At 32.6% G+C, this 16,453-nt stretch overlaps 2 protein-coding genes across 2 annotated transcripts; one reads left to right on the forward strand and one right to left on the reverse strand.

Moving 5' to 3' along the window:
• The first annotated feature begins 4,755 nt into the window (after positions 1 to 4,755).
• On the forward strand, positions 4,756 to 8,888 carry LOC105172675 (QWRF motif-containing protein 2). The gene is made up of 6 exons (XM_088886060.1): positions 4,756 to 6,503; positions 7,690 to 7,809; positions 7,915 to 8,031; positions 8,121 to 8,210; positions 8,358 to 8,465; positions 8,542 to 8,888. Exons 1-6 carry the CDS (start codon positions 5,034 to 5,036, stop codon positions 8,599 to 8,601), a joined length of 1,965 nt encoding a protein of 654 aa, XP_088742186.1. The 5' UTR covers positions 4,756 to 5,033; the 3' UTR covers positions 8,602 to 8,888.
• A 2,359-nt stretch (positions 8,889 to 11,247) lies between these two features.
• LOC105172832 (LOB domain-containing protein 37) lies at positions 11,248 to 12,344 on the reverse strand. Its single transcript, XM_011094408.3, has 2 exons — positions 11,974 to 12,344; positions 11,248 to 11,875 (listed from the first exon to the last, which is right to left on the reverse strand). The coding sequence occupies exons 1-2, from the start codon at positions 12,155 to 12,157 to the stop codon at positions 11,406 to 11,408; spliced, it is 654 nt and encodes a 217-aa protein (XP_011092710.1). The 5' UTR covers positions 12,158 to 12,344; the 3' UTR covers positions 11,248 to 11,405.
• Between the last annotated feature and the right edge of the window lie 4,109 nt (positions 12,345 to 16,453).

Raw genomic sequence — 16,453 nt, forward strand, 5'->3', positions numbered from 1 at the left:
TTAAAATTCACCGAATTTACTGATTTAACAAAAAATTAGATAAAATTTATCATTAGTCAAATAAATATTTTTACGATCAAATTATCCTATGCATCTTTACGCGTTAATGCATGTGAGGAGGTATATTTTCATTATTACAAGGATAGTTTAGTTAAAAAAGAATTGTTTGACCTGCAATAAGTCGGTAGTAATAAATCAATCGGAGGTAAATATCAATTTTCACTCATTATTTCGTTAATATCAATAAACTCAGTAAATCTCGACTAATATTGGACCTACTTATTAGACGGAAGCAAACCTCACAGGTACTAGATGTAATTTTACAAATTCAGTGAATATTAACTAATAGAGAGACTTATTTATTAAACTATAGGGGATTTGCACCAAACTTTAGGAGATGGGGTGTAAGTATCCCTTATTCTTAAATATTAAAAAAAAAAGAAATAGGTTAATTAATTTTGCATGAGTAATGTTGAAATCTAATCAAATTATTGTTGGTAAGTCATTAATCTAAATTAAGTGTGTGTGTGCTGATGGTGATGGTGATGGTCCCCCCTAAGCCAAAAACCCTCCTAATCATTATTACTCTAAACTCAAAACACTAAACATTACTGCCAATTTGTTGCACTCATTTATTTATTTATTATTTTAACTTTCTTGGAAATTAGTCACTCAATTCAGTGTCAGAGTATCCTAAGTTTCTGTATTCTGACACTAATTTATTTTTCTTCACTATATATAGAAATCTAAAAAAAAAAAATATAATTCATAATTTAAAAGACAATCTGATCCGCTCATTATAAAATTAATTGAGAACCCAACAAATGCTAATAGAATTAGATTCGTTGTTAGATAGACGTCAAAATTAAAACAGTAATTATAATTTTTTGAATAATAAAAAATATTTATAATTATATCAAATTTTAAGAAATATGATAGTAATTTACCATAAATAAAGGGTGGGGAGACAAAATATAGAACACACGTGGAATGCCGTGCTCGCATGTCCTAATTGCAGTGTTTGTTTGTTGCCCAAGAGTGGAAGTGTGCGTGTGTGTGTGTGAAGAGGAGAGAAGCCTTCAGTTCATGCAAACCAATCCCCCCTTCACCACAAACAAATTTCACACTACATTATTCTATGCGAAAATGAAGGTTTGATTTTTAACGCTTAAGAACTGCATTTTGTCTCAATCATGTCTTAATTTAACAGGTAAAGTTGAAGATTCGACCAATAAATTCAATATTATATGTTCGAGTATTATCATATATTTATGTATTTATCTTATTATATGTGAGTTTATTGTGATTTTTTTTACACTTATTTATATTAATATATTGATTGAATCAGTTTATTTTTACACTTAATTATATTAATAATTCACTTTAATTTTTAATTTAATTTTCTAGATTCAAGCAAATAATTTCAGTAGCAAACATAATAATATATAGAGTAAATTATAACGGATTCCCTTAAATTTTGTCATAATTATAATTATTTTTTTATTATTTGAAAAATTGCGGATACTCCCATAAAATAACGATTGTTTAACAAGTACCCCTCGTGACAACTCATTGTAAGAAGTATTTGTTTGACGCCCATTAATTTTAGAGGGGTGTTTATAATTTTCAAATATCGAGTATGTATTTATAATTATGATAAATTTAAGAAACGTCCGTCTGAAATTTACCCTAGTATATGAACCTTAAATCTTAGTTTAAATTATATTTATTTATATCCTCTAAAGTTAGATTTAAATTGAAAAATATTAACCTGTTTTTGCAAAATTAAATTATAATACTTGAGATAATAATTGTAATTATAAATACGTCCTTATCTAACAACAAATATTTACACAAATAGCCCGGACCTTAATTGAGCAATATGTGAGTTAACGATAAGGGAAAAAAATCAAATAAAAGGAGAAATATGTAAATAAAATAAAATATAGATGCGTTGAAAGCAAGGGAAAGAGGAGTTGACATAGACTGAAGGCGACGGCGCATCCTTTAGCAAAACAAATAACAAAAAATCACTTTTCATAATTAATTAGTTTTGAGTTAATTACATGTGCAAATCACAAGGAAATTTACATTTTTGAACCCATAAGATAGAGGGTGTTGCACGTTTAGTTCCATAATTTATGAATTTAGCATATTTGGTCCCATAAACTAAAAATTTGTAATAATTGGGACAAAAATTGCTATATTTTTTTATGGGATCAAATGTGCTTTATTCTTTGTACAAAAACTGCTACAATTTTCTTTTTATCTATGAGACAAAATATGCTAAGCTCGTAAACTATGTGACTGAAATCACAACACACAAGCTTGACGTTGGAGGTGTGGAACTTGGCCCAATTATGGATCCAACTGTGAATTTTTATCACGGGTAAAATTGTAACTTTTACAAGGTGCCCTGATATAAATAGTTGATAGATGATCTTCTATTGTAATTCATTAAGAACAATCATAGTGGAAATGGATTTTGAGCAATCGTCGATGTAGGAGAATCGGCAAACTATGTAAATCTTGTGTCTTACCACTCTATATATATATATATTTGCACACTTTCACAATCTAATTAAAACAAATCTCTAACATACAATGTGTATTTACCCACTGAAATAACAGTAAAAATTTGAACTCATATTATTAATGTAACAACATCGATCTTAATTATTAGGCCACAACAATTAATTATATTTGCGCATGCATATACAAGCATGTATTTCTTGCACTTTTACACAAAAAAAAAATGATAATAATTAAAAAATATGTTTCAATTTTTAGTACAAGCAAATAAAAAGTTATTGACAAAGACATTTGAGGCTCAATGCATATGATTTTGACACTCAACTTGAAAAGTTGGCTTTTAGTCAAGCAAAGCGTTTATGTAACATTAATCATTTCCTATTTGAGCAAATTAATTATAATATTATTAATATACGCGTTCCACATTAATCACAGATGAAAAATTCGAGTGGCTTATAAATTCTAAAATCCCATCTCTCTAACGAAACATCATTTGAAGATAAAACCATGAGACTCATACAAAGTTAGAACGAATAATAACTCGTGCAATGAAACACTGATGGAGTCGCAAACCACATCAACTATAGTTTTTCACTTATTGCTAACTAATTAATGGTAAAATCTTGAAATTAATCAAGGGCTTTTAGTAAAAAAAATATCACTTAATTTTTCATAATTTTCCATTGTTATCATCACCCTGTGTACGATTTTTCTTATATAGGGTTTGCTATGAAAATATCGAACGATATTAATTATATTACATTAACAATAAAATTTATGTTATACTGATGTGACATGATTTACACGGTATGTCTACAGTAGTTAATACAAATGAAGAGTCGACATAACCCACATTAATGTAGTTGTGTTTTAGATAATCCATAGGTCTGGCTGTCTCCACCAACCTATGCTACGTCTCTAATTATGGTTGTTGTCCCAACAAAAACATTTTTACTTGTTTCATAATTCTCACAATATCCAATTATCTTATATACTTACTAACTGTAAACAGATCGATTCGAGCTGAACTATTATCTGAGAATATATATATAAAAAATTAATTTTAAAAGATGATGTAAAATTGCTTAGAATATCATCTTGTTTGATCCAGTGCTAAACTTTTAGATAAATATTGGGAATAATTATATTTACACGTTCTAATATATATTTTATTTGTACAAATTATTTCTACTTTTTAGATAATTATACTGAAACGTCAACATTATTACACAAATTATTTTAATATTTTAAAAAAATTATACATATACATTTAGAAATATCAATATTATTATACAAATTATTTCTTTTTTTTACAGCTAGGTGTGATTTATGTAATTATACAAAAGGTTGGAATGGTTAGTGTAGACAAATCATAAATTATGGGATGAAAATATAATTATCCCAAAAGTTAATAAGGATTTTTTATTATTATTGTTATCATAAAATATAGTGGCTCAGAGTTAATGATTTTTATTTGATATTTATCTTAAAAAATATTTTAGAGATAACAAATAGAAAATATAAGTAATTAGCTAATTTATTTTTTTACATATAATGTGTATATATTAAATTAAATATAATTTAAAATAAAAATAGAATTTATATTTTAAAAGGGTAAATAAAATGAAAAAATTGAAATTGCATTGGGTAACAAGTCGTAGATGGGCTGGTGGAAGGTTGACAGTGGAGGAGTTAAAGACAACCTCAATCTCTACTAAGATTCACCGTATAGTACGAGAAAGTCCCATTGAGGTTGATTATAATTGAATACTCTAACATGTTTAAAGAAATTGTGTAATTTTTGAATGAATTTATGAAATTATCAATTTTATTCTTATTATTTTTAATTTATAAGAATATTTTGATTAATTCAATATAAAAAATCGTTATAAAAAAAACCTTATATGAAATCTCACGCAAAATCGTTATAATTTACCCTAATAAATATATTAAATTTATTTCTTGATCAATTTAATTGAATTAAATTATCCTTACCAATTATCATGTCCCATAACAATATCAATTTCTTCATTAAAAAATGTTTCTTGACTCTAATTCAAGACTTTATTTCTGATTAAGGTTAGCGTAACGTCTCTCCAAAGTTTCACTAAACCCCAAACCCACCCCCCACCCCCCACCCCAAGTGATTGTACGAAAATCTCCGTGCCCCCAAATCTCACCCCCACCCCACCAACTCTCTCTCTTCCACTTCACCCCCCCCCCCCCCCCACACTCTCTCTCTCGTTCTCTTGCCGGAAAAATCACAAGTTTTTCTTCAGATTTGTGTCTCTGAGCTACCTGTGCTGGTGTTAGAGCAGTGTTTTAGTAAGAAAGGAGAAGAATGTGATGATGGTTTCTTGAGCTACAGTGGGATTTCTTGATCTTACTTCAAGTTTTGGGTTTTAGTACGAGAAGGTCTTCTCTGATTTTTGCTGTGAAAATCACAATGTGAGGAGAGGTGAACTTTGGCGTTTAGTGTTGCGCATGTGTTCTTGATTGTGATGATGGTGGCTGCTGTTTCTGAAGCAGCTTCAACAACAAGTGACCCACAAAACCCCAAAACCACCGCCTCACAAGATGATGAGCATTCAAGAAGACCGCCATTGTTGCCTTCCGAGAAGGATAATAGCAATGCGGTTGCAGACAATCAAAGAAAACCCAAATCAAGAATTGTCTCTTCTAGATACATGTCCCCTTCAACTTCCACTTCTACTTCAAATTCATCCTCGGTTTCCTCTTCATCTTCTTCTTCGAGAAGGTATCCCTCCCCTTTACTTTCAAGAAACTCAACCCCAGCGTCAAATGCACCTTCCTTAGGCGCCAAGAGGTCTGTTTCCGTCGACCGGCGGCGTCCGGCGGCTGCTAGACCTTTAATACCTGATCTTGATTCCAAGAATGGCAATTGTTCCGAGGTTTCAGCTGCCACAAAGCTTCTTGTCACCTCAACTCGGAGTTTGTCGGTTTCCTTTCAAGGGGAAGCCTTTTCCTTGCCCATTAGTAAGACCAAGGGGGCGCCTTCTTCACCTAATCTGAGTAGTGTGCGGAAAGGAACGCCCGAGAGGCGAAGGAGTAGTACTCCATTGAGAGGGAAGGTTGATGGGGTAGGAGATCAGGTGGAAAATTCCAAGCCGGCTGATCAACATCGATGGCCTGCTAGGAATCGGCTGGTTAATCCGTTGTCGAGGAGTTTGAACTGTAGTGGTGGTGGTGGGGAGAGGAGTAAGCTAATTGGATCTGGGGAGTCAATTCGAGCATTGCAGCAATCGATGATTGAGGAGAGGAGGCCTTCTCTTGATGGAAGGTTGAGTCTTGATTTGGGAAATTCCGAGCTTCTAAAGGCGGTTCCACGAGCCGATGATGGAAATTCAGTTAATAATGAGTTGTCCATGCCATCTGATCTCACTGCATCTGATTCAGATAGTGTTTCTTCTGGTAGTACTTCAGGAGTTCAAGAATGCGATGGGGCTTCCAACGGGCAAAATGGGCGTCGTGGGATTGTTGTTTCGGCTAAGTTTTGGCAAGATACAAATAGTCGGTTGAGGAGGCTGCAGGATCCGGGTTCGCCTCTATCACCGACTCCTGGGTCCAAACTGATTGTGCCGCCAAAATTGAGAAGGTATTCAAGTGACGGTCCATTATCATCTTTATCGTGCCAACGAACAATGTCGTCTCCTGTTCGTGGAGGCATTAGGTCTGCATCGCCTGGAAAGCTTATGACACCTGTTGGATCATCTCCATCGCGGGGTCATAGTCCATCTCGGATCAGAAATGCAGTTAGCACCATTAGTAACAATTTTGTTGAAACACCTTCAGTCCTTAGTTTTGCTGTTGATGTTCGGAGGGGGAAAGTTGGGAAGAACCGAATTGTTGATGCGCACTTGTTGAGACTTATGTATAATCGTTACCTGCAGTGGCGTTTTGTTAATGCGAGAACTCAAGCAATCTTGTTGGTGCAGAGACATATTGCAGAGGTGAGATAGTTTTACAGTTACTTAATGTCTGAGCATACAGAATATAACATCTTACTTTTGAAAATCACCAGCTGTAGGTTGCAAAGCTTCTTATTTGACATGATAATAAGACTACTTGGTCCTATTCCGTGGGCTGGTTTAGCTCTCTTTCGTCTCAGAATAGTTTACTTTAGATGCTCATCTGAAGAATTTGTTGTTGCCTTGGAAGTTCGAGAAAATAAAATGTGTTTGGATCAGTTGATTCGACACGTTGGTTTGGCATTTGAAATTTGGATTATGTGTTCTCATACCCGGCATAGCAAGTGGGAATTAGGACTGAATGCTTCAATTTGGTCTTGAGGTTCAGCAAAGTGGCTAATCCATTTCAATAACAAATTAGCCTAAGCATCACGGTACTCTAGGTTTCGGCATTTTTCTTGAGTTGACGGAAAATGCATCTTTCATGTGTATAGATGTATGATTCATTGGTATTTCTACACTCGTGATAGCCTAAGTTTCACAGCAGTCTGTTTTTATCAGCCTGAACCTGATTCAATTTTGTCAAGTTTCTGTTGCTTTTTTGTGCTCTAGCATGCGTCCTCCTCTCCGTTTCTCTGTGTAAAGACATTTGACTGACTAATCAAACTAGATTCAGTGAATAAGCAGTCTAACCTTCGCCTGTTTCTTGTTTGGTTCACATATAAGGCCTTCCCTTCAACTTTTTGATAAAAGTACATATTTGCTTCTGAAACCCCTTACAGATTTTTATGAACTGTAATTTGAAAATGGGTGGTACTAATCTTGCTACTAATAATTTATAATCTAGTGATGATGCAATAATTTCATCTCAGTGTTCTTTGGCCAAGACAACAATGTAACTGCAGATGTATGTAATCAAATGGACTTGTGTTTATTAGTTTACTCTTTCCGATGATTCATAATCTTGTCCTAAAGGTGAATCTGCAGATACTAATACTAACTAGTATATCTTTACTTGCTTACTTTTGAAGTACTTTTTATATAATTCAAATGAATCTGTATTTCTGTATCGGGCCAATGAGATCAAAGCTTATTTATAACCATTAGCAGTCTTCCGATGCCTGTTTGTGTACATGGAAATTTACTGCATATTGGGCTAAGCTGTTATGTTGTAAGATTATTTTGCCTAGTGGGATTTCATAGAACTAAAAATCTCGTTCTGCACCAGAAAAATCTATGGAATGCGTGGATAACAATCTCGGATCTACGTGATACTGTCACCAAGAAACGACACAGATTGCAGTTGCTGAGGCAAAAGCTGAAATTAGCTTCCATTCTAAAAGGACAAGTAAGCTCTACTCTTGGCCCCATTTTTGCAATAACAAATTCCTTTTGAATTCTTGGTTAAGAGTATTCCGTAACGTTGCATTCGGACGTTATGTTTTCCGTGTAGGTGACGTTCTTAGAAGATTGGGCTTTGTTGGAGAAAGACCACTCGACTTCTCTGCTTGGAGCTATCGAATCGCTAAAGGCTAGCACTCTTCGCCTTCCAGTTGTTGGAGGAGCAATCGTATGTTCCTCTTACAATGTCTTTAATCATAGAAGCAAATTGTTTTCCCATACAATGAATAAAGTTAACAAAGTTTACGATTTTGATAGGCCGATGCACAAAGCTTGAAGGACGCTATTGGTTCAGCAGTGGACGTTATGCAGGGAATGGGATCCTCATTATGCTCGCTTCTACCAGTGGTAATCTCATGCCCGCATTTCTTACAACATAGTCTTCAGTCAAGTCCAATGAATACAATGCCTCAATTCTATTGCCTATAATCCCAAAAAAAGAAAGAAAAGAATAATTCGTCCCAGCATCTACTTATCATAATCAGTTGCTTTCAGGTCGAGGAACTGAACTCTTTAGTGACTGAACTTGCTAAAATGGCTGCCAAAGAACGAGCATCACTTGAACAATGCACAGAGTTTATCTCCCTGTTAGCAGCCATTCAGGTTGTTCCACTTCTCTCTTCTACCCTACAGGTGCTTTCATGTTACGCACATTTACTTACCGATCGAATCTGAACAGGTTCGAGACAGCAGCCTGAGAGCACATATAATCCAACATAACCATGTACCGCCAGCCTGACAAGACACTGTTAGAACTGATTGTTTCTCGACATTCTACTCTAGATGCTAACACCACACGGAATCCTCGGACCTAGTAGTAATAAGAATTTTTGCAGCTCAACCGATGGATTCGCAGTCCAGTTCTCCTCCAGGCATCCGATATTACAGGAAAACTGGTCATTTGTTTCTCAGTAGTTAGCTGTACACACGCACTTGTTTTTCGTTCTTGTTCTACTTTCTTTCCCCTTCTCAGGGAGAATGGAAAACCGATGTATATATGTAATATTCTAACTGCATTGTCATTAACCACTTCTTGTCTATTTATACTCATGTTTTTAGCTCTTCACATGTGTAGTAACCTCACATGGTGTGAACCGTTAGATCATAGTATTAGAAATCACATCATAATTATAAATATTTTTTAATATTTGAAAAATTATCAATAGATGAAATTATCTTTTTTAAAGAAAAAACTAATAAAGTGAAATTTTCTTCTTGCCTTTTAGTTCATAAATAAAATTTAGAAAACTTTAGAAAATAAGTAAAATTATTTTATTGTCTATAACTATAAATTTATTTTATTGAGTTGATCACAAATATAATAAAAAATATAAGGAGTTCCTCTAATGCATGAGTCTTGATTTACTTTAACAGTAGTAATTGGTTATAAGTATTTTATATTGATGATGGACAAATTAATGATTGCTTGTTGATAATTAAAATTTATAATATAATTCACAATTAATTTAATAAAATAAAAAAAAATAAAGTGGGTTGTGGAGGGCAATGAGGGAAATCCATATACAATGCAGCGACTCAAAGAAAGTGGATCTGGACCCCAACCCCACCAAACATCAAGTGCATATTCTTTTCTGTATAAAACGACGTCACTCTGGCCCCCAATACCCTCTTTATCCATCTCCACAAAAAATAATAAAAAAAAATAAAATTTACTTTGTATGTTCTCTTCACCTCGTAGGCTCTTTAATCTTCATAAGTCTTCACTCCTCGTACGCTCTTCATTCTTAGCAGGTCTTTGCTCCTCGTAGCCTTATGTTCTCTGCACGTTCTTCTTACCTCTTTATTCCTTTACTCTTTAGATAATATTTTTTATGTATATTCATTATTTTTACTATTATAACACAAATTAATTACTATGTGATTGGTCACTTTTTCTGAGTTTTACATCAATCACACGATAAGTATATTGTAATTGTCATATAATTGATTCAAATTCAATCATACCTGATTTAAATTAGATATTTCCCTATGTTTATATACATTTTCAAATATACAATCGATTTATGATTTCAAGGACATAATTCACACGTAAATTAAATCCTGATTATTGAGGATTTGTGATTTCGAGTCTTATCATCTATTTTTTAAGTAAAAAATTTTTAATTTGAAATTATTAATATATTTAACCAATACATGAATTAGGTCAGTATTTCTTTTTCTAGGGGGAAAAAGAAGAAGAAAAAGTTGGCTCTTTGACAACTCAAAAGTCAAGTAAACCCTAAGGCTTGGAAATAGGAATGTGTATATTATTCTATTCTTGTTACAAAAGTCAAAGACCCCAATTTCCCTGATATTAATTAAATATCATTAGCATCCAAATTCATCTTTATTGGATTACAGAATATAAATCTTTTCCCACTCCATTACAGATTCCCTTCCTCATTTAGTTCTTTCTTTTCTCCACTGCATCATTTATTGGAGCCCATTGTAATATACTTTTTTTATTATTTTATTTTTTTGGTATGAAAAAAATTCAAAAAAAATATAATATTTTTTAATAAAAAGTGATTCGTTCCTACAAACTAAATTTATTTATTTTAAAGTTTGTAGTTGAGGTGACGTAAGATTTCTTACAAACGTTGAATGCACATGACATGACAACCCAAAGAGGCTTGCCTACGCCAATTAACCACGTCTTTGATAATACTTGTTCATCGCTTGTTGGGGGCATTTTGGAGCTACCAATCATTCAAGTTTCTGGTTTATGTATAATTAATTAATGTTAATCTATTACAATCAGTCCCTTAATTTTGTTGAGAAGGATCTAGTTTAAATATTGGAAATATTTTGTATTATAATATGAATACTTAATTAATCAAGTCCGTTTCCAATCAAAGACTAGCGACTTATTGCATTTTACACGTATGTCGCGTTTAGGATTATATAATTAATATATATTTGATATAATTAACTTTAAGTTCATAGAATCAATCTAGTCACATAAAATAGATTGTCAAAAAAACTAGATAAGAAATCAATGTGGTTCGATTGTACCAGAACAAGCAATGAAGATCTTACATAGACAATATTTGTGAAAGTATTATAATTTTTTATGCTTAATTGTATAAAATCTATAGTATGTATATATTTAAAAAATATTTAATAAGTGGAGATTGGGGAAATTATAATCTAAATCGAGTTAGGTCAAATTTGAATCAATTATATGGTAAGTGCAATACATTTGTTATTTGATTGTTGTATAATTAAAAAAGAATTGACCGATTACATGACAAGTGTATGACACATGCTTTGTGATTAGTTTGTTGAGCCAAACCTAATTTGTCTTTTTTCTTTTCTCTTTTCTTTCTAATTTTGCTTCTAACATTTATTTCATATTGACATGAAAATGGAAAATAGATAAAAATTAGCAAAGTGTAAGTATCTCTCTATTTCTTGAGATTTTCTTACACAGCAAATGAGAAAAGAAAAGAGCAAAGAAATTGCTGAAAATGGAGCTCTAAATTAATGTCCATTTTGGTAAAATATAAAAGAAAAAAAAAAAAAAGGAAGAAAAAACCTTAATTAAAAGAACAGCTGCAAGAGTTTGGCTTCATGATGTCCATGGTTTTGGTGTGAACCTTGGTGGCACACGATCCCGCTCTCCAACGTCGTCGTATCGGACTCATCCGACGGCGATGCCGGTCTGCGCTTGTTTCTAACTCGATTCACCCTCCCTCCGGCTGTCATTCTCGCCGGGAAACTGGCCGTCAATCGGAGATCCAGTCCGCTCGTCGTCTGATTTTCAATATCAAACACTTTCCTCTTGAGCCTCATGTTCAAATCGCGCGAACCGTACAAGTCATTGTTATTAGATTCCAAACTTTCGTCCGACACGGAGAACTCCGGCAAGGGGCCGAGAACTCCGCCTCGGAGCACAGTCTCCACCGCCGACTGGCACACGTGCCAGTTCCCCGTCCACAACAACCCCACCGCTCCGTTCACCGGATTCACTGTCCTCCCGCACGCTTCAAACAACAACGACTGAAAAAGAGCTGCAAATTAAATAATCATCAGCAAAAAATCGATTCACAACTCCAATTTCTTTTTTTTTTTAAAAAAAAAGAAAATCAAAGGAGTGAAAAATAAATACCAGGTCGTTGGGATTCAGGTACAGAAGAGAGGAATGACATGAGCCCGGCGCGGCCGAAGAACTTGGCGACGAAAACGGTGGCGTTTGCTTGGGCTTGAGGGGTATCGATGCCTTGTAAACTCTGCCTGAGAATGCAGTTGTCGTTGCAGCCTTTTCGGAGTACTCTGCAGCCGTTGCAGCTCATGATGGTGATTCCTTCAGCTATACATACAAATGAAGAGAAATCTCAATATCAAACTAACAAAAGTTATCTGCAGATTTGTACTTGATCCCTTTCGAGTTATTATATCAACGGAAACCCAAGATCGGTATATGAATACGCGGAGAAATGTTAGAGAGTGTGTATGTGTGTTTTAGGGAAGAATTTGGAGGAGAGCATGAGGAATATATAGAGGGGAGATTCATGCTTGTTTGTGGTGGGGGAGAAAATGGTAAATTCATGCTTGTTTGTGGTGGGGAGAAAATGGTAAATCCATTCCATGCAATTCTAATATTCTAAAAAATCGACGGAGTAAACTAAACTAGGGTAAGTTTTGATTTTATCTTATGTAATCCCTTTAGGGTTTTCAATTTAATAAAATTAGGTTAAAAGCAACTAGGGTTTTGAAGAAATAATTTAATAAATAAATAAACATTGGGGGAAGGCGGCCGTTGGAGGGGGTTCCAAAGGTGTTGGGCAAGAGAGAACGGCTCCGTGTCTCCGCGAAAGGCTGTGGGCTTTCTCTTTCCGCCCCTTTCCATTTCTATTTCCTTTCTTGTCAGAATATACATTATTTTTATTATGTAGTACTACGTACCTTAGTTTGCAACACATGCCTACCTTGTAATTTAATTCTTTATTTTTATTTTCACATATTATTATCGTACATGTGTCACTAATTGTTGGTAATGACAATGTGAACACAACACTGCTGCATTGTTGAAAGTCATATTAACTCGAGTGATCATACATGTCATGTGCATACACGAAATTCGTATCATCTATATATTTAAAAGAAATTATAAAAATAACATATATCAACACATTTCAGGGATTAGAACGGACTAGTTATGGGTTCGAGTGACGTCATTTCACCCATAATCACAATCGATTAGTTGATTTTTCAACATCACTCGATTACTTCTTACTCTAGCCAACTAGGATCAGAATGGCTGCGCTTTCTCCCATGTTTTGGCAAAGCTTTGTTCTTGTGAGGGCGACGAGAGTTCTGAGAGCATTCAACTAATAAAATTGAATTGAAACTATCCAACAGTAATAATGTATAAGGTTATCTTATTCACAAATATTCTTCCATTCAATAAGAATGCAACAAAGATTGACCTTTGAGTAGCATGTAAGGACTCATTATTTCTAGGACAAAGTTTAGGTAATATTCCTTGTCTTTACATATATATAGTGTGGTGTTAGATACATACTTATATATGTATATATGACTCATCTTTCACTTCCTCCTTTTAAAACCCCTTTCCCCACTTACTTTTCTACTTTAATTAAAATTATTTAATATACATGTAATTTGTTTTTATAATTAATTGGAAGCCATTTGAGAAATTATTATATATATATATATGGTTTTCATTTCTTAAATTATTTTATTTTTGTAAAAATTTTGTATCAATTAAAGTAATAAAAATTAAGACTATTAACTTTAGTAATTATACAATAGAATTCTATAAAAATTTGAAAATTTCTCAACTTTCATATATTGGAATCATTATTTTAGGACAAGGGTATATGAATAAATGCATTATGTGGCAAGTATTTTCCCTTATCAAGAAAATTTTAATCTGTTCCGGAGTTTGATCAGACTAGAGTCAATTATATGATATATATAAATTTGTAATACGCTTATTGCGTTATAAGTGTATAGTTCAAACAAAATAATCAATCACATAACAAATATATTAATATATTTGCCAATATAATTGATTTGGCTGGACAACCTAATTTGAGTAAGAGTTTTCCTTTCAACCATTGTCTGGACTATAATTATGAGTATATTTTTCTGTACAAATTACGTAAATTTTGGTAATAAAATACTTGTGTTGGGACCAGCCATTATTCATATGAACTTAGTACACTCATTAATGCATGAGAAAGTGCGACAGTTGGAACGTTGGTTGACATCCATTTTCCTCTTCTTGCTCGAGGATCAATGATTCATTTAAGAATCTTCTAGCCTTTAATTTGTACTTGTAAGAATCTTACAACCTTTATTTCTTTTCTTTTTTAAATAAAATAATCTTAAACTTCATCATCATATCATAGCATTAAGTAACAACATAACTAATAGGGATAATTACATTTATATGTTTTGTTTATGGTTTATTTATATAAACGATCTCTGTTTTTCTCCGTAAACAGTGATGGTTTGTGTAATGATATTAATACTTTTGGGAGATATATGTGTCGTTTTTTTTAAAAACCAAAGATGAATTATGTGAATAATATTAATATTTCTAGCAGGTGTATGTATAATTTTTAAAAATACAAGAACATTTTATATAAATAAATCATAAATTAAAGGATGTAAATATAATTATCTATAATTAAAATAATGAATTCAAAATTCTTGATTGACTATATATATTTGTTGGACAAACCGCCCCAAGCTCATTGGGTCAGATGGGAAATGACTTCATGTCTTTGTCTATGTTCTATATATATATATAAATCAATGAATTTCAATAATCCTCCCACCTCAAACAAAATTTTAATTATTTAAATTATCTTGTAGGTGTATAATTGTGTGTATATATATATATATATATATATATTTCCCAACATGTATAAACATACAAAAAAAAATCATCGAAGTTGTAGTTTTGATTAGTGTACGTGTCCTCTTAACCCTATCCGAAATGTCTTAATCCACATATGAATCAAGAATCATAGTAATAATAATTAATGAAATCATTACTTTGATGATTGGTTTTGGGTGTTATAAAATGTGGGAGTGGACCACTTGTGACTGAATTTTGAGCAGCTCATATAGTCCACAATATTGTCTTTGCTAAGATTTGAAGTGGGTGGGGTGGGGGGTTGCTAAATGGCTTCTTTGTTGCAAGAATTTTGACCCTCCAAGGAATAGAGAGACAAGTAATGTTTTACACTCTCTAGAGAGCCACAACTAGTCATTGTAATTTTTTCATGATGCAACAATTTCTCATCCATCCATCATAACAATGACATGTCTGTCCACGCTGCTTTTATACCAGTACTAATGCATCGCATCCCATCAGAACTTCAAAATTAAATATTTTTAGATGAGTAATATTAAGACGGTTGATCTCACCCTATTCTGGAATTTAATTATCGGTTAATATTGAGATATACTAACTATTGTGACATGTTATTTTTGTGTGCATATAATATAATTTTTCATACTTTAAAATATATTATAAATAAGAGTAAAATATATAAGTCATTACATTACATTAATAAAAAGAAAGGAAGAAAAAAATTATCAATTAATGTAGTCAGTTATTTTGTTATGAAGCATTTTTCACCTCACAAAAAATTGATGTGACGGTGTCATTAATGGTCATTTGTGAGTATGGATGGGCTTTTCTTGTTATATTAGTGTATATATAGTCAAGTTTTATTTGATTAAATTTATAGAACAAGGTCATTGGATATGCGGAGAAATGTTTGGGGAAACACCCAAAATAAAATTATGAGTCGATTATTTCAAAGTTTTGTAACTTGTTGTGGATAACATTTTAGATTTGTTATTTAATTTGTAGTTCATAAGCAAATATTCAACCCCCCACGTTCGCATGCACTCACTTGTATATTTTCGAAGCAATGTGGGGACCAGTTTTCAATTGAAGGAAATAAGTTGATCATGTCTAATTTAATTAATGAAATTGAGGTTTCATTACTATAAATTCATCAATATGTATGATACTATTATGCTTTAATAATAATATTTAATATTGATGATTATAATTTATTTATTTAAAAAATAATGATTCGTTACTTGAACTTAAAAAAAATAGTTTTTTTGAGGGAACTAAATAAATATTTTATATTGCAGAGGAGGTGTTCAGATTATGAAACTTTGAACTGAAAATGTCTATAGATTATCGATATATAATAAGTTTGACAACACATATATGTTAAAGTAATATAAATTACACATGCGTTGGGGGTTATGGAAATTATGGTTTGTTAGTTTGATGGGTTTCTAGTAGATTCCTAAGGATTTTTGTTTTGTGAATATAATTGGTGTTAGGCTAAAAGGCTATGACGTAATATCAAGGTGGCATGATACCGACTTTCCATAAATGGTTTTTTTTATCATAAACTCATTTTCTTATGTTTCGACCAATCAATGGCATCTTATTTTAATGGAAAGCAAAACGAGAAAACTGCCAGTGGATTTGACTTGTAGTTTCACCCCATGCTCTACCAACTTAAATTAATAAATCAAATTATTCGATAATTGAATAAAATCGATTGATAAAAACTCATTCA

The sequence above is a fragment of the Sesamum indicum genome, linkage group LG10 (assembly GCF_026168435.1).
Source record: "Sesamum indicum cultivar Baizhima isolate 11 linkage group LG10, ASM2616843v1, whole genome shotgun sequence".
NCBI classification, from domain to species: Eukaryota; Viridiplantae; Streptophyta; class Magnoliopsida; order Lamiales; family Pedaliaceae; genus Sesamum; species Sesamum indicum.